Genomic DNA, 24288 nt, shown 5'->3' on the forward strand with positions numbered 1-24288 from the left:
TATGCCACCTGGGGCATGACATCCCTGGTGCTGCACTGCCTTGCGAGTCTCAAAGATGGAGTAGCCTTCTTGGGCAGCTTTGGCTCTCACTGGACAAGTAAGTTATTGAGAGTCTGTGCACTGGGCATTCATTTTGGGGGACAACATCTGGGCCTCGCCCTTGAAGACCTCCCCACATGCCTCCCCCACTCTGGGGAATGATGTTAGAGTCTAAGGGTCTCCTGTGGACATAGGTCTCCTTCCTCAGGGCTAGGGTCCTGCGTCCACTTCTTCAGAAAAGGCAAGGCCACAGCACCCATCCTGTGCGCCCCTTAGACCCTCCCTGCTGGGGAGCTCACCCTGAGACTTGGGCAGAACTGAGCATCTCTGTCTGTCTGGTGTTGATGGACACTTGCACTTCAGCCTAAGACATTAAGGAGGTAGCTTACTAGCCTCTGCTCCCTTCAGGAAGCTGGGTAAAAATAATGTGAATCTCACACCAGTTAGGATGGCCAACATCCAAAAGACAAGAAACACCAAAGGCTGGCAAGGATGTGGAGAAAGGGGAACCCTCCTACACTGCTGGTGGGAATGTAAATTAGTTCAACCATTGTGGAAAGCAGTATGGAGGTTCCTCAAAAAACTCAAAATAGAAATACCATTTGACCCAGGAATTCCACTCCTAAGAATTTACCCGAAGAAAACAAGATCTCAGACTCAAAAAGACATATGCACCCCTACGTTTATCACAGCACTATTTACAATAGCCAAGAAATGGAAGCAACCTAAGTGTCCATCAATAGATGAATGGATAAAGAAGATGTGGTACATGCACACAATGGAATATTATGCACCCATAAGAAGAAAACAAATCCTACCATTTGCAGTAACATGGATGGAGCTAGAGGGTATTATGCTCAGTGAAATAAGTCAGGCGGAGAAAGGCAAGTACCAAATGATTTCCCTCATTTGTGAAGTTTAACAGTGAAGCAAAATGGAAGGAACAAAACAGCAGCAGACTCACGGACTCCAGGAAGGGACTAGTGGTGACCAAAGCGGAGGGGTGGGGAGAGAGGGGGAAGGGGATTGAGGGGTATTATGATTGGCACACATGGTGTGGGGGGGAGTCACAGGGAAGGCAGTGTAGCACAGAGAAGGCAAGCAGTGACTCTATAGCATCTTACTACGCTGATGGACAGTGACTGCAATGGGGTGTGGGGGGGACTTGATAATAAGGGGGAATGTAGTAACTATAATGTTACTCATTTGAAACCTTCATAAGATTGCATATGAATGATACTTTAATAAAAAGAAATGTGAGTCTCAATTTCCTTTTGTTCAGCCTGTTGTGGCAATAACTACGCACAGCAGTGGCAGATGAAGGGAGGACACCCGGGGCCGGCCCAGCTGCCGCCAGACAAGGTGGATGTCTGGCCTGCGGCTGCGGAGCCGTGACTGCATGCCGGTGCCGGGAAGCGACTTTGGGGAAGGATTCGAAGCTGGCAAGCTGCTTTTCAAACAGTAGCTTTTGCTTGAAATACATTCCATTTTGCAACGATACAGGTTCTAAGCGTCCCTCTTATCTGTATCAGATCTCTGGAACTTTCTGCCTCCCCATATTGTTTACTGAATTCCTAACTCTCCACCTTAAAATACGCATTCAAGTAACTGAACTCTCCAGATAAGAGTAGAAGGCAGTCTAATTCTTCAGAAAAATGTTTAAGTGGGGAATTTTTAAACTTCACATATCATTTAAGAGCTGTACTTTAACAAGAGCAGATTTTCTAAACAAGATAAGCACCTGGCTTCCTGGCAGTGATTCATCTGGTTATATTTGGGGTGATTTGCAGCTGCTGCGAACTGATGCAGCCGCAGTGGTTGAAAAATCTGAGCTACTTCTGAGCAGTTGGTAACTGGCTGCTGCCTCAGACAAGCAAGAACACCGGCTGCTCCGGCCACCCACTGCCCTCTGGGGCCTGCCCCGACCTCTCAGGTGTCCCTGGGTCTCTCCTTGCTGTGGCATCCTCTCCTAACTGCAGGGCCTGTATTCTGAACACCAACTGCCTATAATAAATGTCCTACAAACAATGACATTAAAAGAATCTGCTGGCCCTTGGTTCTCCACTCTCTCCTGTGAGCAGTATAATTAGATTCACATGACTAGGCTGACCAGCTAGTGACAAATGAGAGCATCCTATAGAAATCCTACATTACATCTGCAGGGGTGGGAGGGAGAGGCTGGAGGTGAGGGGCCCCCAAAACATAAAGGCAGCTCACACGTTGAGGGGCAGCTGGACTTTGAGAGCTGTGCCCTGCTGTTCAACCGCTGGGGAAGATCCGGCTGAGGAGCAGGAGCCCTGGAGATGGACAAGAGGAGATAGGAGTTAGTGGACAGCAGGCTGTTGCCTTGGGGAGCAAGGCGGGTGGGGCTCAAGGACACCTGCTCTCCTCTCAGAGGCCTCTGGCCCCCAATTCCCAGGCTCTGCTTGCCTGGGCTGCAAGTAGCATTTCTTCAGCCCGTTGGACAGAGGGTGGCGGCCAGTGACACCTGTCCCTAGGCTTTCAGGAGCCTTCCTGAAGCAGTCCAGAACTTGTGCTTCAGCCCGTGTCTGGGCTGATCCACAGCACATTGTGTTTTGCACAGAGGAAGCCACCATGGGGAGGCCTGTTTTTACTTTTAGAACTTGAATTATTCTTGTGATTGTCAAAGAAATTTCAGAGAAACCCTCTGATGCTACAAAGTGTGAGCTTGTTTAAAAACTGTACTCACAGGAACTGAAGATTAATCTCTAAAGAAAATCGGTCCTTTGGCCATGGACAGAGGGGTGACTGTGGGGAGAGCATGGCAGCTCCCCTCAGGCCCAGGGGCCCAGGGCTTTAAGGGCTTATTACGGAAATGACTGCATAGAAGGTCTACTCCTGTTCAGGGCCATGTGCATGCCCCGCCGCCTGGGGAAGTGGCTGAGGGCCAAGTAGAGGGGTCTGGCCTTGCTGAGGCAATCCCTGCACCAGGAACCCTGCAGACCCAGCCCATGAGGGACAGCGCTGACCCCAGGCGCCCTCACCACCCAGCTGACCCTGCCTGCCCAAGTCCCCCCCTCCCGGACAGCACCCCGTCTTCCTGCTCAGAGGTATTAGCACAGTGAGTTGAACTGTATCCCCCTAAAAGATGCACCCAGGGGTAGACCTGCTACCTGTGAAGGTGACCGCATTTGGAATAAGGGCTTTGCACCTATAATCTAAGGATCCAGAATGAGGTTACCCTTGATTAGGGTGGGCCCTAATTCCAATGACAAGTGTCCTTATGAGAGACAGAAAAGGAGGCCAGAGACACCCTGAGGGAAGGGAGGCCCTGTGGAGACAGAGGCAGAGACTGGGTGGTTGTACCTGAGCCAAGGAATCCTGGAAGCCACTGGGGGCCTCTGGAAGCTGGGAAGAGGCATGGGGCGGCCTCCCTTAGGGGAGCCCACCCTGCCGGCACCTCGCAGTTGGGCTTCCAGCCTCCAGAGCTGAGGGACTAACTTCTTGCTGCTTTGAGCTGCCTAGTCTGCGGTTCAGTTACAGCGGCCCCCGAAACTAGCATGGATGGGGACATGTAGGGGAGACTGCAGGACGGGGGAGCCCACACTCTCACCACTGAGGGAGCTGGGGTCCCCCCTCCTCTAGGGTCCCTCCCAGGCTCCCCTACAAAGGACAGGACAGGGATCTTGGAGGAACTGGGAGCAGACACACAGGGAGCCAGGGCGGCTTGGGCAGGGCCCCGGAGCCTGGTGCCCTTGCTGAAGGCAGCTGGGGCCGTGGGCTGCAAGCAGCCCTGGCTGGGAAAGGGAGGCGTGCCACCGCAGTGGGTCCTCAGAGGGCACAGGTCACAAAAGTGGGATGGAAGCACCACCTAGAACATGCCACCTGGGTAGAGCAGCCCAAACCATGTTGACCCCGTGGAGGGGACTCTCGTCAACTCACTGGCTGGTCTGGCCACCCACGCCTCCTTGGCGGCCAGCTTCCTCCTGCACAGATGCCGGGAAAAGCCACATCGGCCTCCAAAGTTAGAGGCTTTGCCTCCTACTGATTGAACGGGCGCCACAGGATGAGAGCTGGCAGCTGGGGATCGAGACTGCCCTCGTGCCTCCAAGGTAACCCCCGCTGCACGTGCCCGTGCCTGCGGGAGGAGGCTGGGCCCCAAGGGCCGCCCTCCCTGATCCGCCCTGTGGGGACGCTCAAACGCCGGACTGACGGGTGCTCTGGACTGGCCTGCAAGGGGCATTCCTTCTGCTGACAGATGCCGGGACTTCGTTTGCTCGTCACATTACCCTCCTAGGAGGAAGTGGGACAGGGACCAGGAGGCTTGGGATTGTTTTTTCATCGAGATGTAAGTGAGGGCTCCACAGGCAGGGACCATTCCCCACTGAGCTTCAGGGAGAGTGCAGCCACTGGGCTCCAGGCCCCCACCCCCGGGTCATGGAGAAATGGCAACAGGCACCCACAACTCTACCTGTATGGTCATGGAAAGGGGCAGCCCATCGGGCCCTTCATCCACTCCCCCACTCAAGGCCTTGCTAACAGGCGTGGCTCCACGTGGGAGGCAGTCTGCAGGCATGGACAAGCATCTCCAGTGTGGACCTTGGTGGCAAACAAGCTCAGCCCTGGTCAGTGAGGTGAGAAGAGACCATCTCCCCTCCATGCCCCTTCCGGCTTCTACGGCTGCCACACTCAGGTCACAGCCCCTTCCCCTGTCTTCAGAGCCAGCCGAGCAGCACTTTCCAGTCTCTCCTGACCACCACTTCCAGGGCCTTCCTCCTATAAGGACCCGTGTGAGTTCAGTGCATCCACCTGGATAATCCAGGATCACCTCTCTTGTCTACCTTGCCAGTATTCAAGGGTTCTGGGGTTAGGACACAGAGAGGTTTGGGGGCTCTCATACCCCGTCCACCAATAGGACCGGTGGGTTTGCGGGCGAGGGAGGAGGATGGGCAGGGTTCTGGCCTTAGTGACTGGCCATTCACAGAGAAAGGGCACATGGCACTGGGGGAAGCATGCAGAGTGGAGACCCTGGAGATGAGGGCAGTTGGTGACAGAAGCCAGGGGCTCAGAGGGCCCGGCCTTGAGGTGGGGATCTGGGGCTCATCAGCAGGTGGTCCATGGACAAGGCGAGGCAGCCTCACAGCGATGCCCTCCACACTCAAGCGTGCAGACGTGTGTCTGTGGCCTTGGACAAGCTCATGTCTGCTCTTCTTCAGGAGGGCATCACAGACTTCTGCTCTCAACCACCAATGGAGTCGCAGGACTGAATCTACCACCCGACCTGAAACAAGTGGGAAACCAGGCAAAATGTGTGCATCAGTGGGTCCCCAGACTTTGGAGATCAAGCAAGGAGGACCCTGGGGAGTAGAGGAAACAGGGTCATAAGGGCTCCCATCTCTTCCGCCAGTGGAAATATTAAATGTGATAATTTAAAGCTCATCATGAGCTCTCAGTTAATGCTGGGAGATGCCTGGGTGGGAGTGGATGGGGTGGTCTGGGAGCACATGAGGTGAGGAGAGGGTGTGCACTGAGACTGAGCCTGTGGACATGCAGAGGATGGGTAAAGGGGCGCAGGAAGCACAATGCTGCTGCCTTGGCCTCCAGGGACACAAATGTCCAGGGGAAGCAGGTGGCAGTCATGTGAATGCTACAGAAGGCTGAGGAAATTGGTCGCCAGCAACCCTTCCATTTGGGGACACGGGAATGCATCATATGACTGCAGGGCTGGCAACTGTCACTGCTGGATGGCCATGTGGCTCATTCCTGGGGCCCTGCCTCCCAGGAGGCACAAATGACAGTCTGTACAAGACTCACTCCCTGAGGCCCTATTCCCTGGGCCTTGTGGTCAACTCGTCTCTCACCTCCAACGGGCTTGGCTACGGCCCCCATGGCATGCCCGTGTGTGTGTGTGTGCCCTGTCTACAGACTGGGGAGGGCACTGGATGGGGCTGGAGCAGTTCCCATAGCCACCCCAAATCCTAGACAAAACTCTCATTTCTGGGGATGGGGGGTACCCTGCTGACCAGCAGTTTCCTATTAAGAATGAGCCGTAAAATATTTAAAGGAGGCAGGATGAAGGTACAAAACCTGAACCACAGCGGGGGAGGGGCCGGTGGTGAGGGCTCAATGTCAGGGCGCCCCACACTACACACACCACAAGATGACAGAAAAGGAGGTCAGAGAAGTGGGTGTATGAGGTTCTCTCATTTCTGTAAAAGAAACAAGCATTCCCGTGGAAAAAAAGCTGTGGATTTTCACACATCAAATGATAACATTGGTATTTAAGGTAGTTGGGATTTGGGATAAATTTTTAAAAATCTGTATGTTCAAATTTTTTGTCATCTTACTGCTGACAAGTGGCAATGGTCTTTCTGACACATTTTCAAATATGGAAAGAGTAGCAGGGCTCAGTTATTTGAGGTTTGTTTCAAGGTTCAGCTCCAGCTGACAGCAACCCTCTGTTTTCTGGGACTCCCTACATGCCATCTTTGTGGGGGATGCCTGGAGAGCACAGGAGAGGGCCGTGGGGTGGCCCATGGGACAGGGAATTCTGCTGCCAGACCCAAGTGATGGTTGGCAGCAGTGTGCAGGGCCCCAGGCAGCAGGCTCTCAACATGATGGCGTGGCAGTGGCCCTGGCTCCTGACCCAGCTTTTCTCAGCACGCCTCCTGTTCAAACTTGTCAGACAGCCAGACCAGTGGGGTCTGGTGCCTCCCATGCAGGACACCAGTGGCCCAGGGTGGGGGCTGCTCCGAGTCTCACTGCTCCTCCAAGGCAGCAGGTCTGGGCTCCCAACCTCTCAATGTCCTTGAGCCACACAGGCCCTTAACTGAATAGGAGGCAGTGAAGCAGGTGGCTGGGAGGGACAGAGAAGACTGATCCTTCTGCAGGGCAGAGGTGGCTGCTGGCCTGGGGATGGGCCGAGGTGATGGCAGCTGGGCTCCCCACCCAGTCTTGGCCAGCGTCCGCCAGCTCCCCAGGTGAGTGGACACAGATCAGCCCACAGAGCAGGATGTCAAGACAGGTTGGGGGCTTACCCAGGCACGTGGACCGGAGGAGAAGCCAGTGGGCCACCCTGAGACAGACGCCCCGCCTAAAGAAAGCTAGCAGGAGGTGTCCCGGTGGCCTTGCTGGGGACCTGGCCATCAGGTGAGACTTCATACAACAGGTGCTGCAAGGCACGTATGTGGGGTTTACAGGTAACTATGACTTGGAGCTGGGGTGGAGGAGCAGAGAGAGGCCAGGCCTGTGAAAACGGCTTTTTGTGAAGGTCAGAATGGAGACGATGTAAACTGATGCTCAGCTTTGCGTGGTTCCTGTCCCGCTGCCTGTGCAGGGCAGTGCAGAGCCCAGGGCAAAGACCTTTTCAGACCTCCTGCTGAGCCACGGTGCACCAGGCAGGGCTCTGCCCCTGAGGAGTTGAAAACGCAGTGTTGGGACTTCCTGATGTCAACAGGGCTTCCATCCACCTTACGCTGAATCAGGTCTTTTTGCCACAGTGGGAGGGGGGCACCCCCACTGACAGCTAGCCATAAGCAGCTGAGGGCCAGGCATAACGGAGGACATCCTGAGAGGCAGCAGGGCACTGCTAACCCCTGGCAGGAATCACAGCAAAAACGGGCTCTCCTCCAAGTGGCCTGGATTAGAAACCATGAGCACAGGGCACCCAAAGGGTTTCAAATTGCCAGCATCCTGTGCGCCTTGGGAGCCACCACACTGATGCAGGCACCTCTATGCCCTGAATGAATAGCTCCCAGACCACACAGGACAAGCAAAGTCTGGTTTGAGATCGATTTAATGTAGTGGCAGTCAGGGCATGAGGAAGGCAGTATACACAGAGAAGACAAGTAGTGATTCTACAGCATCCTACTGCGCTGATGGACAGTGACTGCAGTGAGGTATGGGGGGGACTTGGTGGTGGTGGGAGTCTAGTAAGCACAATGTTGCTCATGTAATTGTACATTAATGATACCAAAAAAAAAAAAACCAGGTAGACTAGGTGAGATAGTCTCTTAATAATAAATAAATTAATAAATAAATAAATAAGGAAGGACAAGGGGCTCCAGCTGCTTTTGGATCAAAACAATCAGAAGGCTTCCCTCTAACAGACATCCCCCCGTCTCTCAGATTGCTTGGCAGAGACCTGTGCCCTTACTTCAAGGCCTGGCCGCGCCCTCAGCACCACGGCCATGCTGCTGGTCCATCACGGGGAAGGTCTCTCTCTGGCAGGGAGGAAATGGGCTCATACTGTATTCTTTTCAGATTGCTCCAAAAGACACACACGGGGGTCAGCCCGAGCAGGTGAGCACCCCTGATGTGGGGGAGCCAGCCAACAAGAAGAGGAAGCCGGTGGCTTGGCCCTTGGAGCCACTGACCCCAAAGAACAGCCCCTTTGGCTCTAACAGCCCACAAACCTGAGACAGGGCTGAGTGCATGGGGTCAGCCAGCAGGGCCCAGGCTAGAGACCAGGCTCTCATCAGATGCACCTTACCCAGGGGTGAGCAAATGGGTGGCAGGCCGAGGAGCCTTGTGACGTTGCCCCTGGTGCCACACACCCACTGCCCACAGCCACTGATGGGTCAGGAGGTGGGGCCCAGGCAGTTGCGATGCCTGGTCCTGGGCAAGCTGCTCACCCTCCACCCTCCTGTTCCTACCTATGAAACACAGAACCCTGGGGACTGCATGACAAGTCGCTCACACACCCCTGCAGTGGAGGGCAGTAAGCTGGGCTGTCATTTTTCACAGTGGCCTGCATATTGCTGCAGATGCCTCAGCCCAGTGTCAGCTTCTGGCTGCAGTGCTGTGGCCACGAACCCCTGATGCTGGTTTTCAGGTTGTTAGAGGCCTTGCCACTGCATTTCAATGGGGCCTCTGAGGAGTAGTGGAAAACAGGTCACTTTACTTTCCTGTTGGGATTAAATATGAGGGACAACGGGGGTCTATGGGTTGGCAGGCAGCATGGGGGCCCCAAGTCACTTTCCTCAACACAGTGGCATAGACTAAGACCCTAAGAAGAAACATCTCCTTGTTTCAATTTTTGATATGAGTCCAGAAAACACAGTCATCACCCTATGGAGCAGTGAAGTGAGCATGTCTTACCATGACACGCCATCACCCTGTAACAGTGTAAAGCAGACTTTTAGGAACACGCCTCCCAAAGAAAACTTCAGAATAAAAGATTCATGGCTGAATCTTCTGCTTGGTTCCAAAAAGACAGCTGGCAGGCCAGGGGTGCCTCCCTGCTCCCTGGGGGGGGCACTGGGGCTGGTGAGGCAAGCAGGCAGGCCGGCCAGGGTGGGGCCTGGGCTGGGTGGCTCCTGCTGGTGGCTCAGGGTCAGAGGCCAAAGAGCCTGAACAAGATGGTCTGTCCTGGAAGGGCCATGCTGTGTTCTGTGCTCACAGAAGCTTCACGGTCCTCTCTTAGCCCTAGGGAAAGTCGGCTGGCTGCCCGCACATGCCCCGGGCGCTGCCAACGGCCCAGGTCTGTTCCTGTAGGGGCGCCAAGTCTGCATCAAGCTTCTGAGCTGATAGCAGGTATGTGTGACCAGGCCCCTCACGTGTCCCCACAATCTGCTCGGGGTTCCACAGACTCCCTGCATGTCAAATCTGGCTGCCTGAGTTTGTAAATAAAGTTTTATTGCCCCCCCCAGCCCCACCCACCCAACTCCTGTGGTCTCTGCTGCTTTGATGCCTCAGGGCAGGCTGCGCAGCTGTGGCCCAGACCACATGGCCCACCAAGTCTTCACATCTGCCAGGTGTCCGTGGTCAGAGGACAGACCCCCAGTTTCCGCCCTAATCTCCTGGGTCAACAGTTGGGATCAAGAAAGCCATGGCTGTGTGGGAAGCTATGGACATGGCGCCCCCAGGACGTTCTTGAGGGGGACGGCCAAGGAAAGGTGGTGGGTATGGGAGCAGCACCTCCAATTCAGGGAATGAAAATCTCAAAGCAATGAGGGACTGCAAGGCACTCACAGGATCTACTTCTTGCCTACCTGGGGCTTGCAGAGTTGCCACTTATACCAGCAGGTTCAGCCCTTGAGGCCTTTGTTCACCACAGGGAGGCCTGGGTGGGTCTCCACCGGCCACTCTCCTCTAGCTTGGCCCCCTGCACACAAACCCGTTGGCATGGTGGTCCCAGACACCAGGAGGCACCAGTGCTGCCATGAACCTCCTCCACTGTGGGAGTCCCTAGGACCAAAGGCATCTTCGCTGGCTTAGCACAAAACATATGATATGCACATCCCAATGGCCTATCTGCTGCATTCCCAATGGAGGCTTCTGGCACAGGAAGGCTGCAGGAAGGGCTTCAGACCCTCTGGGGCAACTCAGATTTGGTGTGTCTGGCCTGCAGCCATGTGCCAGAGCTCCCTGTGCAGCGGGCTCCCAGGGGCAGGCAGAACTTCATCTTTGCCAGCTCACTGGCTGCCCTGCTGACCTTTGAAGATGGACAACATGAAGGCTGTGGGCTCGCCGGCCTGGGTGTGCGGCTCCTGGGCGGGCAGGCAGAGAGTCAAGGGAGGTAGCTGGAGCCCCGGCTTCTGTGCACCCAGACCACGCCTAGGTTAGGAGGGACAGGGGCCGGGCGGGGGGTCAAGGTGGCTAGGAGTCCAGAGTGAGGAGGGGGGGCTTCTGCATTCCTTATGGTCCTCTGGGCAGGACTGCTGTGCCTCTGCCTGGAGCCTGGAGGAGACGCAGAAGGCCCTGCAGAAGCCCACCTCACAGATCCTCAGCACCCGCTCTCACCTGTTCCTCGTTTCCTTCCTGGGCAAATCCACCCTGCTCCTCGGACCTGCTGTGGCCCTTTCCTTGTGCTGATCTGTGGTGCTCCCTACCTTCTCCACTCTGTAGCATGGACCTGGTGGGTCCCGGAGGCTGGAGTGCAGGGTGGACCCCCCTTTGTATCTGTCACAGGTGCTCCTTTAACAAGGAACTCATCAAACTTGAGAGGATGGGTGGAGGGGCCAGGATCTGCCCTGATGTGTTCCATCCTCATTCACCAGCAGACACCGAGGCACATGTGGAACCTGCTAGGGTTGCTCTTGTCTTGTTGCAGCAGCCAAGGAAACAGGGTTGGCACCCGAGCCATGGTGTCCTGGAAATGGCCAGGCCACAGCAGTCACACCTTAAAGGCATGGCTGGTAAGCCACAGACTTACAGCAATTCCCAGATTTGTAAGAGAAAGTTCTTCTCAACAAGGTCCTCCCACATCACTTGGTACTTTTTATTTTTGGGCTCCTTGTAAGGCACGGAGTTATATTTGTATTTCCTGAAAATGTTAAAAATAAGCACCAGTTCTCTGCCATTCGTGAGTTTGCTTTCTGCAGGTGAGCGTGGAGCCAGAAGGCTATAGGCCAAGCAGAGCCTCAGTCCCCCACCCTGTCTCCTGCCGACAGTGTCATCCAGAGGCCGCGAGGATACCCAGCCCGCAAGATGGGCTGCCCTGAGACGACGGTGTCCCTCCAAAGTATGGCAGGTGGGGATGCGTTTTAAAGATGCCCCAGAAGCTTCCAAGCAGAGTCCTGCTAGTTTACTTCTCCGACACAGTGAAGGTGCTCAAGAAATGTTCTCTTTTGATGTTTTCAAACACTTGCCTTTCTGTTGATTTCATAGGGCATTTTAGGCATTTGAAGGGTTGTTTGCCTGTTTGAGTTGGTTTGTAAGCCATAGGGCTCTCTGAAGCTGAGACACACACAGGTCTGGTGGAAGAGCCTGTTCTCGGCTGGACGGGGTCAGCCTGCATGCAATCCCACTGCTCCCAGACTGTGCCCGGGGGAGCCCCTTCCCATGAGGGTGCTGGGCCCCACAGACATCCCAGGAGCAGCCGGCACACACACAGGCCCTGGTCTGGAAGCGCTGGTGTGGCCTGTACTGCTGTCTGCAGGCCCTGCCGGGTTCCTGGACCCATGCTATGCAGTTAGGCGTCCAACCAGATACTGAGGCTGGGGGAAGTGGTGTCATAGGGCTGCTGCCCCCCATCAGGTACCCAAGGGGCCCTACTTCCCACCCTTTCAAGCAGAGCTTGAAGGACTCACTTTGGCCATTGAAGTATAAGCAGCAGGGAGGTGTCACCTCCATGTGTAAGCCCTTCAGGGCCACCGCACTACATGCCACAGTGTCTGGGGACATCCTAGACGAAGGCCAGGGGTTTCTGTATGAGGCAGAAAATGGGTGCTGTAGGCTTTGTGGCTCTTATGATCTCTGTCACAGCTACTACATGGCTGCCCGTGCGGGCTCTGCCAGGCTCGGCCCACGGCTGCCTGCGGGTGTCCTGGGAGGGTCACCGTGCAGCAGAGCCCATGCTGCCCCGCTGGGCACACAGTGTGGGTGGGAGGCAGGCCTCCAGGGGCAGGGCTGTGGCACAGCTGGGCACTCAGGACCCACACGGCTGCCCTACCGCTGAGGGCACCCCCAGTGTCTCAGGCAGCCTGGCGATGACAACTTGAGTCACTTGCTGGTTTCTTCTTTGGCTTATGAGGGAACTGTTCTAAATGTAAGTAATCCTTTCCTGATTTGATCCAATGACCTTTGTAAGATGGAGTGGGTCTGAACAGCCTCTTTTCCTCTCCTCTCCTCCGATGGCCTTACCCCCACAACAGGAGGTGACGTGAGGGCTGCTCCATTATTCAGGAGGGACCAAACTGACCCTCTGACCTCTCCACTTGGCAGGAGAAATAATTCATAAGGCTGCAAATGTGAGCAGGACAGGCCATCTGAGCACAGCTGCTATGGAAAATGTCCTGCAGGCACAGGTACAATGGAGGAGTTAATCTGACTGGTGGGAAGGTGATCTGGAGCCATTGAAGCTACAGAGAAGAAGTGAACATTTCTGATGGCCCCAGAAGGTGAGCAGGAATTTTCCATATAGGGGTGAGTCTGTGTGTTGTGTGGTGGGCAGGATGAGAAAGGAACCAGTGAGCATGAAGAGGGACTGTCTGGGCCAACTACCAGTGTCGGGGAGCCGTGAGCCAGAGCTTAAGGTGGGTTTAGGCAGAGGTTCTGTGCAGGCTGTGCAGGAGTGGCTGCAACTTGTGGGGAGGCTGAGTAGACAATCTGGGGCTGAGTTTGAAGGGCTTCACCACTCAAGCTGGGAGACTGGAGTTTATCCTAAGGCAATGGGGAAGCTCCAGGAGCACTCATGGAAAGGTCACACTTACTACACGTGGATTCAAGAAGGAACCCAGAAGCAGAGAGTGAGGAATCAGTGGGGCATCCTGGTGATGGCTGAGAGGGGTCTGACCCAGAGGGGAACAGGTGCCAGAAGAGGAGGGGCCAGGGTGGGGGGATGGCAGAGTGTGCCTGATAGCTACCTGCTAATCCACACAACCAGCTCCCTTAGGCTAAGCTGGGCCGGATGGCCACTTCTGGCAAATGAATCAAGGGTAGTGCTGATGAGCAATGTTTCTGGGATGAGGCGGCTAAATGCCAAGTGCCTTCTCTGCCCCTCTGTCCTGTGCAGGCACCCTGCTGTCACTATGCATCACTGCAGGAAGGAGCAGGCCATTCACCCCACCACTGCCTGAGCACTTGGTTCAGGAGAGTGACTGGCCTGCTGCAGACACACACAATAAGCATCCACCAGGTTAGACCCCATGGGTGACCTTCCTCATCCTGGCCAGCTCAGTGGAGAGGAGCTTGGAATTTGAGCTGAGACCTGATGGTTGGCAGAGGTGACAGGGAGAGAGGCACTTGGAAGCATAGGGTCTTGGCTTTGGGAATCTGGTCAGATGGGAGAAGGAGCAGAGCAGGCATGAGAGGGGACAGCAGCCAGTCTCTTCTGGCATAACTGAACTGGAGGTCCCTCCAGGTGAAGCAACAGGCAGTAGGGAAAAAGCATCTACAGTTTAGGAAAGGCCTTGGAGGGCAGAGTCTAGACAGTTTGGCATTTAGCTTCTGGTTGGGTGAGACAATACGGGAGAGTGTGCATAGGATGCAGAGGTCAGGGAGCACTGTGTGAGGGTTAGAGAAAGGGCTCCAGTGGAGGGGCAAGGGAGCGCTCAGGGCCATGAGAGAAGGGCCTGGAAGCAAAGGGGCAGACGCGTGGGGAGGAGTGTGTCCACAGTGTCCAACGTGTGCGTGGTGGAGAGGACAGGCCAGGAGGCTTCCATGGGGGTCCCCACCCTTCCCCTTCTCTGCCCCAGCCCCCAGCCACCTGCCTTGTGCCCCCCAGGAGGGCCAGCAGCCTCTGGCAGGGCAGCCGTTCGCCCAGGCCCACTGCACCTTCCCTGTGCCCTGGCTCTCCAGAACAAACCCTGGGGCATTCCTCCCTCAAGGCAGCTCTGCTTAATAGACAGGAGACTGAGGCTCAGGAATAGGCTGGCTGGCTTTCCCAGGGTCAGGCGGTGCCACCGGCTTGGCAACTCCAGTGGGAACTAAGGGCTCAGAGAGGCTCTGCAGCCCCCCAGGAGGACACAGCCAGTGAGCAGGGCACCCAGGCTCCACCCAGGAGCCTCCGCCCACCCTCCTGGCACCAGGTCCCAGACAGAGAGAAAGAGAAGGGGAGAGGTGGGCCCACCTGGATGGAGCACTGGTTACTCTGCAGGGCCCAGTGGCCTCGCCTCCTCCTCCTTTGCCCCTATGGTGCGGGGTCAGCCTGTGCACTTGGCAGAGGAAGCTGAAGGGTGAGTGACCTGCCCAGCTAGATCGTGTCCACACCACCCCAAGGGGGCCAGGAGGGCAGCTCCCAGATGTTGCACCCTCTGGGCTTCAGTTTCCTCACATGCAAACAGAAATGCTCACTGATGGTGAGATGTGGCAAGAGCCCACTTGGGCAAAGGTGAGGTCGGTGAAGGAGGGAGCAGGGCAGACAGGTTCCTGGATGGTGACCCAGGAGGCCTGCTGCCCACAGTCATGCACCAGCCTCAGGGTCCTCCAGGAGGTAGGCTAGGACCCTGAGCCTCACAGCTACAGTATTTTCAAGCTGTTTCCATGGAAACCTTAGCCCCCCACCTCTTTCCTTTCCACAAAAGAGAGTGAGAAGAATGCTAATGCTGATGGGCCCTTACTCCTTGGCTGAGGGGCATCCCGTCCCGGCCCCTCTGTGTGCAGGTCTACACTGACGCTCTGTGTGCCAATGAGTGCGTGTGTTTGCACTGGACTCACCCTCCAAGGTTTAGAATGTAATCACCTGAAGAGCAGCACGATCACCTCCTGTTGGGTGGTCCTTTCTGACCTGTAGTCACCTTCACACAAGTGTGTGTCACCGTCAGAGCCTGTCTCATGGATGCACTCGGCTGGAGCGACGCTCACCAGCCTGGGAGCTCGCTGCCCCTCCTCACCTCCAGCGGGTGCTCACCCAGGGCAGAGGTCTGTTCTGGGAATTTTCTACAGAGACACTGTTTCTGCAGAGTAGTGGTCAATGAGAGGCTGGTGACTCCTTAACGACAGCCACCCTCACTCTCCAGCGGGTGGTGACTCACCCTAAACTCATGGCTGCTCAAGGCCGCTCTTGACTTCTCCCAGTAGTTGAATTAAATTGGGATGGGAAACAGGAAGTGGAAACTGCTTTACATGACGTCTCACCTTTTCAATGACCCTCACTGGAGTCCAGAGCCTGGTCATGACTTTCACTCGGAATGGGACTGCTGGAAATGCATCCCAGGTCCTAGTAACCCCTAACAACAAGCTGATTCAGCACTCAAATCCTTGTGGAACAAAGTGGGGCACACATTTAAAGACCTGACCCCTCCTTTCCCTGGGGGCTGTCTACAATGTGCCTGTCTGCAGAGCTGGGGATCTTTCCCTGGGCTCACGTTGACTCAGAAGTCATGGAACAGGAGGTCAGAGCACAGGGAATGGTGAAGGAGAGGGGAGGGAACCCCAGACCCCCACCCACTTGGGCTGTTGTGCTTTGTGGAGCAGTAGAAAGGTGACAGAGAGCTCTGCCAGCATCCATGAGCCCTGCCTGCCCCCCCATGTCAGGGCCCCCGGGAACACTGAGGGAGCCTGGGCCTTGTACTTACTACCCACGAGTTGCAGCCTGTGGGGCAAGCACTGGCCTGGTGGCTCCCGGGATGCTTTTGGCTGGTTGATTGGAAATATAATCCCTCCCCTCTCCTCTACCTAAGTAGTGGAGTGGAACCTGTGCTGTGCCTGGAAACAGAAGATATCTGTAAAAAAATAACAAAAGTACTAGGCATACTGAGAGCCTATAACCCCCCAACCCCTCAGTTTCTAGGGACTAATAAAAGTCCTGAGCTCTGGCCCTTTCTTTTCAGGAAAGTAAGGGCGTTAGCCAGTGTCATAGAGATGCTACAAGCACAGCTCTAGGCCAAGGCCCCCCCAGTCAGATGGACTGTGTGCAGACTGGCGGGAAGGCTTCTTAAGGGCTGAGCCGGTGCCATCCAAAGGCTGCAATACGGACTACTGAGAGCTCTCACACCACCGAGATGGCCTTCTGAATGCTGACAGTGCCAGTCGGGTACTTGCTCCAGCCATGACAGGAGACACTTCCTGCCAAGGCTTAGGGCTCCCTGAGGCCAGGCAGCGAGCAGATAGACACAGCTGACCCCAAAGGACACAGCCATCAAGGCCTCCTTCACGCTAGTTCAGGGGACGGGATGCTGAGGGTGGAACCCCCAGGCCCCAGGATGGACACCCTCTGACTAGGCCCTCAAGATGTTACCTGGACAGGAGCACTGCAGGACAGGTGGGCCAGCTCCCCAATTCTGGCTGCGGCTCGGGGGTCGCTGGAGCTGATCAGCACTGGGGCACTAATCTCCATGGAGTGTCTGTGGCTGGTGGCCTGTGAGGATTTGTGCGTCACACTGAGTGCGGTGAAGGAGTGGCGTTTCTTGGCATTCTTCTTGCCATCCACACGCCGCTGAAAGGCACTGACAGCCCCTGAGCTGCTCAGAGTGGGACCTGGGGCCATGCTGGCCACCGCACCAGGGTCAGGAGGTGAGGAGGTGTGGCAGCCAGACCCAGTGGCTGGGCACGGCTTGTCCATCTCAATAAGCTGCTTGGCAGAGTCGTTGAGCTGAGAGAGAAAGGGGAGAGGGGAGGCTGCATTAAATGGTGGTCACGCTCCGCCTGCTCTGTGTGGCCCACAGCCCAAGCTCACAGGGAAGACGCAGTGTTCACATGGCCACACCTTTCTGACAGCATCGCTGCCTGGAGTGCTGTCTACAGACCTTACTGAAAGGTTTCTGGGTCCGCCTGCCCCAGTGCAGCCCCATCTTTTCCTGGCTGCCATGTCTTGGTGGGAGGGCAGCCCTGCAGGAAGGAGGGGAGGGCACAGGAGCCCCGCCGTGCCCCCACATTCAGCACAACCACAGGAGCCTGGCCTGGCTGGTATGGTTCCGGTCACTCCTGTGAACTCAAGGCCTGCAACCAGAACACACTCTGGAGCTGCTGGAGACTGCAGGTGAGGGAGGCGAGCTGGGGACAGGGAGTCACGGGCGTCTCAGTGAGAGCCTCCGTCCTCAGCCGACCTGACCCCCTCCGGGGGGCCTCAGCACTATCATCTCCAGCGATTCGCAAGGACTCAGGCGCCATGCCTTCCCTTTTCTCCCCACCTTGTCCACAAAACAGCAGGTGCTTTCCAGGGAAGAGTGTGCCTATAGCAGAGGTTTGATGCCGGGGACACTCATCAGGGAGGGCAGGTGGACGTGAGTCTGTGAGCAGTCGGTCCTGTGGCATCAGCTCTCTGGGAGGCCCTGCTCTCAGGGCTGTGCTGGGCGGACCCAGAGGCTGGCCGGGCCATGGGAGGAGCAGGTGCCTCCAGGGCCTTGGGTTATAGGAAAGGTCAGCTCAGTGTCTGACAGCCCTGGAGTCCCCTGACTCCTGCACCTCAAGCCAGGTTTTCATCTGAGGTGGATGAGGAGCCCCTTCCTTCTGAAGCTGCTCTCGGCTCTTGCGTCCATGCTAATGGGGCACTGGTGGTTACTGATGGCATGAAGCAGAGGGAAATGGTTACTGTGGTTGGTGTGGCCAGGAGGGAAGGGGATGTGAGAACCAGCTTGGGATCCTCTCCAATGAGGCGCGGTAGGTAAATGCCACTGTGCTAGCGAAATGCCTGCAGAATCCATCCTTCTTCCTCACCTCTTCAGGGGCAGCAGGAATTAGGTCAATGCCAGTTAGTCCTGCAGTGGACTGGCCTCAGGAAGCACAGGGCTGAACTTGGGAGAACTCCACAGAAAACAGAAATAGCTGTGGGGTCATGGGTCCTGGGGGCCATGGGCCCCGGGGGGTCATAGGCACTGTGGGTCATAGGTCCTGGGGCTCATGGGCTCTGTGGGGTCATAGGGCCTGGGGTCACAGGCCCTGTGGGTCATGGGCCCTGGGGGGTCATAGGTCCTGGGGCTCATGGGCTCTGTGGGGTCATAGGTCCTGGGGGTCACGGGCCCTGGGGATGTCATAGGCTCTGTGGGTCATGGGCCCTGGGGGGTCATAGGCTCTGCAGGTCATAGGGCCTGGGGCTCGTGGGCCCTGGAGGTCGTGGGCTGGAACGGGCCTGGCATGCAGTGTCAGCCAGCGTGACTCGGCTGCTGGTGTTGTGAAGCAGGGTCACAGTGACACAGCAGAGAGCACAGGTGCCCCAGCCCAGCTTCCTGACAGTCAGCATGCAGCTGGACCCTGACAGGCTGATAGCCAGCCCAGCAAGGCCCCTGCTGGCTGTCCAAGGCTGTCTCCTCCTCCGTCTCACCTTTCTTCTCTCCCCCAATTTCTAATTCTTCAGAACACCCTGGAGACAGTGCTGCCCAGCTCAGCTCTGCTATCGAGGGGCAGGTGACAGAGAAGCCTAAGGGTCTCTAGGACCCCAGGCACACCTCCCTGGCCTGACATGGGCAGATGGGACAGCCAGGAGCTGGCTATGTTCTTGCAGGTGGGCAGGAATGTCCCCAGTCCCTCCATTTCTCCTCAGTGGGCTCAAACGTGGAAGGGTCTCTCTACTCTGAAGGAACACCTGCTCTCCTACGACTTGCTTCAAGGGCCTCAGCCATGTTGTCCACATGAAGAATAAGGCAAGAGCAGCACGCCCTTTCTGGGCCCTGATGGAGAGGAGCCTCCAGGTGCTCGGGGGGTGAGGAGCAGGTGGGGTGGGCAGGATGCTTTCACGGATAAGCCACCCCAGGGCAGGGCGATGATGCCCCACAGGACACTTGGCTGCAGTGCGTGGGCTTGTTGCCTTGCTGCCATGACAGTAAGACTGGAAGAGGAAAAAGGAGGAGAAAGGCAGACACGCCGGCTCAGGCAGGCCGGGGGTTGAGCAGGCCCTGCTGCCCTTGCTCTGTGAGGCTGTCCTGCCACAGTGTCGGGGAGAGGGCTTCACGTGACACTCCTACACGGGGGGAGACAGGAGGTCCCCACCACAGACAGAAGTTCTGGGGTCAGCAGGGCTGAGCTGACCGATGAGCCGTAAGCCAGAGACCCAGGGTTTCTGTAAGTCCAGGCAGGGCTAAGGAAAGTGCCCCCTTCCCCAAGCCCCATAGCAGTGCCATGGGGACAGAGGTCCCCTGATTAGGGCCTGGCACGGGACTGGCTTGGTGAGGTCTTCCAGGGAGGGACTATGGCATGTAGTGTCCAGGGAGGGTCCGCCAGGGGCAGGGGTGAGGGACAGTGAAAGGCTCATGGCTGCACTGAAGTCTACTCTTCCTCTGCCCACTTCGGGACAGGCTTTATTGCCACAGGAGATGCTAGGCTCCCAGAGGAAGCTCCTGGAGGGCAAACGGCACCCGGCGTGCTCCCCCACCTCACGTGCAGCAGGGCACAGCTTCTGGGCACCACGGACACTTCAGAACATGACTGAACACAGCAGGGTGAATGGACTGCAGATGGAGAATACTCAGGCTGCTGGCAGAAGCCCTACCCAAGAGGAAGAACACAGGGCCCTTCCAGGGCATGAACACACTGGAAAACCAGGTGGGGCAGAGGGTCAAAGGGAAGGAAAGACCATGGAGTGTGCAGAGTGTAGCCTGAGGGTAAGGCCCCAGGTGCCCGGCTAGAGGAGAGTCCACCGTGGCCACTGGGGTAGCTGGAAGCCGTCATGGGTCTGGAAGGACACATGGGGTTCATCTGGCAGCCAGCAGCCAGGGTGGAGGGCCACTGAGGGGTCCTGCCAAGGCAGGAGGTGCTTCAGTCAGGTAAAGGTGATCTGGTCCCAGCTGTGGGCCATGACCAAGCCCTTGCCTGGGCCTGGAACACAGGCTGGAGCTGGGCAGGGCCGTGCCAGGATGGTGGAGTCTGATGTTAGGCCTGCTTTGGAAATCCCCCCAGCCCTGTGACAGTGGAGGAAACATCAAATTCCCACTAAGCACACACTACAAGGGTGAGCAGCTGGCAGCGTCTTGATGAGTTAAAAAGTTTACTGAAGGAGGCAAGATGGTGGCATGAGTAGAGCAGCAGAAATCTCCTCCCAAAACCATATATTTTTGAAAATACAACAAATACAACTATTCCTAAAAGAGAGACCAGAAGACACAGGACAACAGCCAGGCTACATCTACACCTGCGAGAACCCAGCACCTCACAAATGGGGTAAGATACAAGTCGAGGCCTGGGGGGACCCGAGGACCACCCCTACCCGGCAAGAGGAGAGGAGTCGGAGCGGGAAGGGAGAGGGAGCCCAGGACTGCTAAACACCCAGCCCTAGCCATCCGCACCAGGGGCGCAGACACACAGTGCATGCGTGGAGGGCTGGAAACTAGGGAAACAGGACAGTAAGACCAGTGAGTGAATCCCTGCAGCCGGCGCCCCAGGAACAAAGAAAAGTGAGTGCTTTTTGAAAGTCTTAAAGGGACAGGGACCCCATAGCTGGACGGAAGCGTCCCAGCACACTCAGCCTAGCAGCTGGGAATCTCAGGGAACTCTGGGCACCCTAACCCCTGGGCGGCAGTGAAGCACTGAGGCCCCTCACAGTGATAAACAGCCTCCCGCCCGTTCCCTCTCCAGCACGGCTCTGCCATTGCAGAGTAGCAGCCAGAGGCAGGACACACCAACAGCAACCGCAGAGCTTACTCCACAGCAGCCAGGCAAGAATCAGAGACCCCGTCTGCATGCAGCTGCCCAGCACAAGATGCTAGGGGTCGCCATTCTCTAAGGAGAGGAAGGACACAAACCAGCAAGAAGGGATGTTCTCCCAGCCGACACACGTGCCACCTCCCCACAACTACCTCTATCGCCATGAAAAGGCAGAAGAATTTGATACAGATCAAAATCACAGAGATAACCCCTGAAAAGGAGCTTGGAGAGATAGACCTAACCAATCTCCCTGAAAAAGAATTCAAAATAAAGGTCATAACCATGCTGATGGAGCTGCAGAGAAAAATGCAAGAGCTAATGGACAAAGTTGGGAGGGAGACTACAGAAATAAAACAATCTCTGGAAGGACTTAAAAGCAGAATGGGTGAGATGCAACAGGCCATTAATGGAACAGAAACCAGAGAAAAGGAACTCATAGAAGCTGATGCAGACAGAGATAAAAGGATCTCCAGGAATGAAACAATATTGAGAGAACTGTGTGACCAATCCAAAAGGAACAATATCCGTATTATAGGGGTACCAGAAGAAGCGAGAGAAAAAGGGATAGAAAGTGTATTTGAAGAAATAATTGCTGAAAACTTCCCCAAACTCGGGGAGGAAATAATCACTCAGACTACAGAAGTACACAGAACTTCCAACAGAAGAGACCCAAGGAGGACAACACCAAGACACATAATAATTAAAATGGCAAAGATCAAGGACAAGGACAGAGTTTTAAAAGCAGCTAGAGAGAAAAAGGTCACCTACAAAGGAAAATCCATCAGGTTATGGTCAGACTTCTCAACAGAAACCTAACAGGCCAGAAGAGAATGGCATGATATATTTAATGCAATGAAAGAGAAGGGCCTTGAACCAAGAATACTGTACCCAGCACGATTACCATTTAAATATGAAGGAGGGATTAAACAATTCCGAGACAAGCAAAAGTTGAGGAAATTTGCCTCCCACAAACCACCTCTACAGGGTATTTCAGAGGGACTGCTCTAGATGGGAGCACTCCTAAGGCTAAATAGATGTCACCAGAGAAAATAAAATCACAGCAAAGAAAGCAGACCAACCAAATACTAACTAAAGGCAAAAAATAAAATCAACTACTCACAAAAGCAGTCAAAGGAAACACAAAAGAGCACAGAATAAAACACCCAACATATAAAGAATAGAGGAGGAGGAATAAGAAGGGAAAGAAATAAAGAATAACCAGACACTGTTTATAATAGCTCAATAAGCGAGTTAAGTTAGACAGTAAGATACTAAAGAAGGTAACCATGAACCTTTGGTAACCACGAATCTAAAGCCTGCAATGGCAATAAGTACATATCTTTCAATAATCACCCTAAATGCAAATGGACTGAATGCACCTATCAAAACACACAGAGTAATAGAATGGATAAAAAAGCAAGTCCCATATATATGCTGCTTACAAGAGACTCACCTCAAACCCAAAGACATGCAGAGTCTAAAAGTCAAGGGATGGAAAAAGATATTTCATGCAAACAACAAGGAGAAAAAGCAGGTGTTGTAGTACTAGTATCAGACAAAATAGAATTCAGAACAAAGAAAGTAACAAGAGATAAAGAAGGACACTACATAATGATAAAGGGCTCAGTCCAACAAGAGGATATAACTATTATAAATATATATGCACCCAACACAGGAGCACCAGCATATGTGAAACAAATACTAACAGAATTAAAGGAGGAAATAGAATGCAATGCATTCATTTTGGGAGACTTTAACACACCACTCACTCCAAAGGACAGATCCACCAGACAGAAAATGAGTAAGGACACAGAGGGACTGAGCAACACACTAGAACAGATGAACCTAATAGACATCTATAGAACTCTACATCCAAAAGCAGCAGGATGCACATTCTTCTCAAGTGCACATGGAACATTCTCCAGAATAGACCACATACTAGGCCACAAAAAGAGCCTCAGTAAATTCAAAAAGATTGAAATTCCAACCAACCAAGTTTTCAGATCACAAAGAAATAAAACTGGAACTAAATTGTACAGAGAAAGCAAAAAGGCCCACAAACACATGTAAGCTTAACAACATGCTCCTAAATAATCAATGGATCAACGACCAAATTAAAATAGAGATCAAGCAATATATGGAAACAAATGACAACAACAACACAAAGCCCCAACTTCTGTGGGATGCAGCAAAAGCAGTCTTAAGAGGAAAGTATATAGCAATCCAGGGATATTTAAAGAAGGAAGAACAATCCCAAATGAATAGTCTAACGTCACAATTTTCTAAATTGGAAAAAGAAGAACAAATGAGGCCTAATGTCAGCAGAAGGAGGGACATAATAAAGATCAGAGAAAAAATAAATAAAATTGAGAAGACTAAAACAATAGAAAAAAATCAATGAAACCAAGAGCTGGTTCTTTGAGAAAATAAACAAAACAGATAACCCTCTAGCCAGACTTATTAACAGAAAAAGAGAATCAACACACGTCAACAGAATAAAAAATGAGAAAGGAAAAATCATGACGGACCTCCCAGAAATACAAAGAATTATTAGAGACTACTATGAAAAACTATATGCTAACGAGCTGGAAAATCTAGAAGAAACACACAACTTCCTAGAAAAATACAACCTTTCAAGACCGACCAAGGAAGAAACAAAATCTAAACAAACCAATTACGAGCAAAGAAATTGAAACAATAATCAAAAATCTACCTAGGAACAAAACCCCTGGGCCAGATGGATTTAGCTCGGACTTTTATCAGACATACAGACAAGACATAATACCCATTCTCCTTAAAGTTTTCCACAAAATAGAAGAGGAGGGAATACTCTCAAACTCATTCTATGAAGCCAACATTATCCTAATACGAAAACCAGGCAAAGACCCTACCAAAAAAGAAAATTAAAGACCAATATCCCTGATGAATGTAGGTGCAAAAATACTCAACAAAATATTAGCAAACTGAATTCAAAAATACATCAAAAGGATCATACACCATGACCAAGTGGGATTCATCCCAGGGATGCAAGGATGGTACAACATTCGAAAATCCATCAACATCATCCACCACATAAACAAAAAGAAAGACAAAAACCACATGATGATCTCCATAGATGCTGAAAAAGCATTCGACAAAATTCGACATCCATTCATGATAAAAAATCTCAGCAAAATGGGTATATAGGGCAAGTACCTCAACATAATAAAGGCCATATATGATAAGCCCACAGCCAACATCATATCGAACAGCAAGAAGCTGAAAGCTTTTCCTCTGAGATCGGGAACAAGAAAGGGATGCCCACTCTCTCCACTGTTATTCAACATAGTA

The 24288-nt window shown here is 53.9% G+C and overlaps 1 protein-coding gene across 3 annotated transcripts in view; it reads right to left on the reverse strand.

The window, feature by feature from the left end:
• SH3RF3 (SH3 domain containing ring finger 3) overlaps positions 1–24288 on the reverse strand; it is a 375142-nt gene that overhangs the window by 94494 nt on the left and 256360 nt on the right. For all 3 annotated transcript variants that reach the window (XM_057496861.1, XM_036920514.2, XM_036920537.2), the window contains exons 4-5: positions 16622–16975; positions 2257–2336 (exon numbers count right to left, since the gene is read on the reverse strand). In XM_057496861.1, coding sequence (XP_057352844.1) covers positions 2257–2336; positions 16622–16975 — 434 coding nt within the window. The remainder of the gene's footprint in view (positions 1–2256; positions 2337–16621; positions 16976–24288) is intronic.

The sequence above is a fragment of the Manis pentadactyla genome, chromosome 2 (genome assembly GCF_030020395.1).
Source record: "Manis pentadactyla isolate mManPen7 chromosome 2, mManPen7.hap1, whole genome shotgun sequence".
In the NCBI taxonomy this organism is placed as follows: domain Eukaryota; kingdom Metazoa; phylum Chordata; class Mammalia; order Pholidota; family Manidae; genus Manis; species Manis pentadactyla.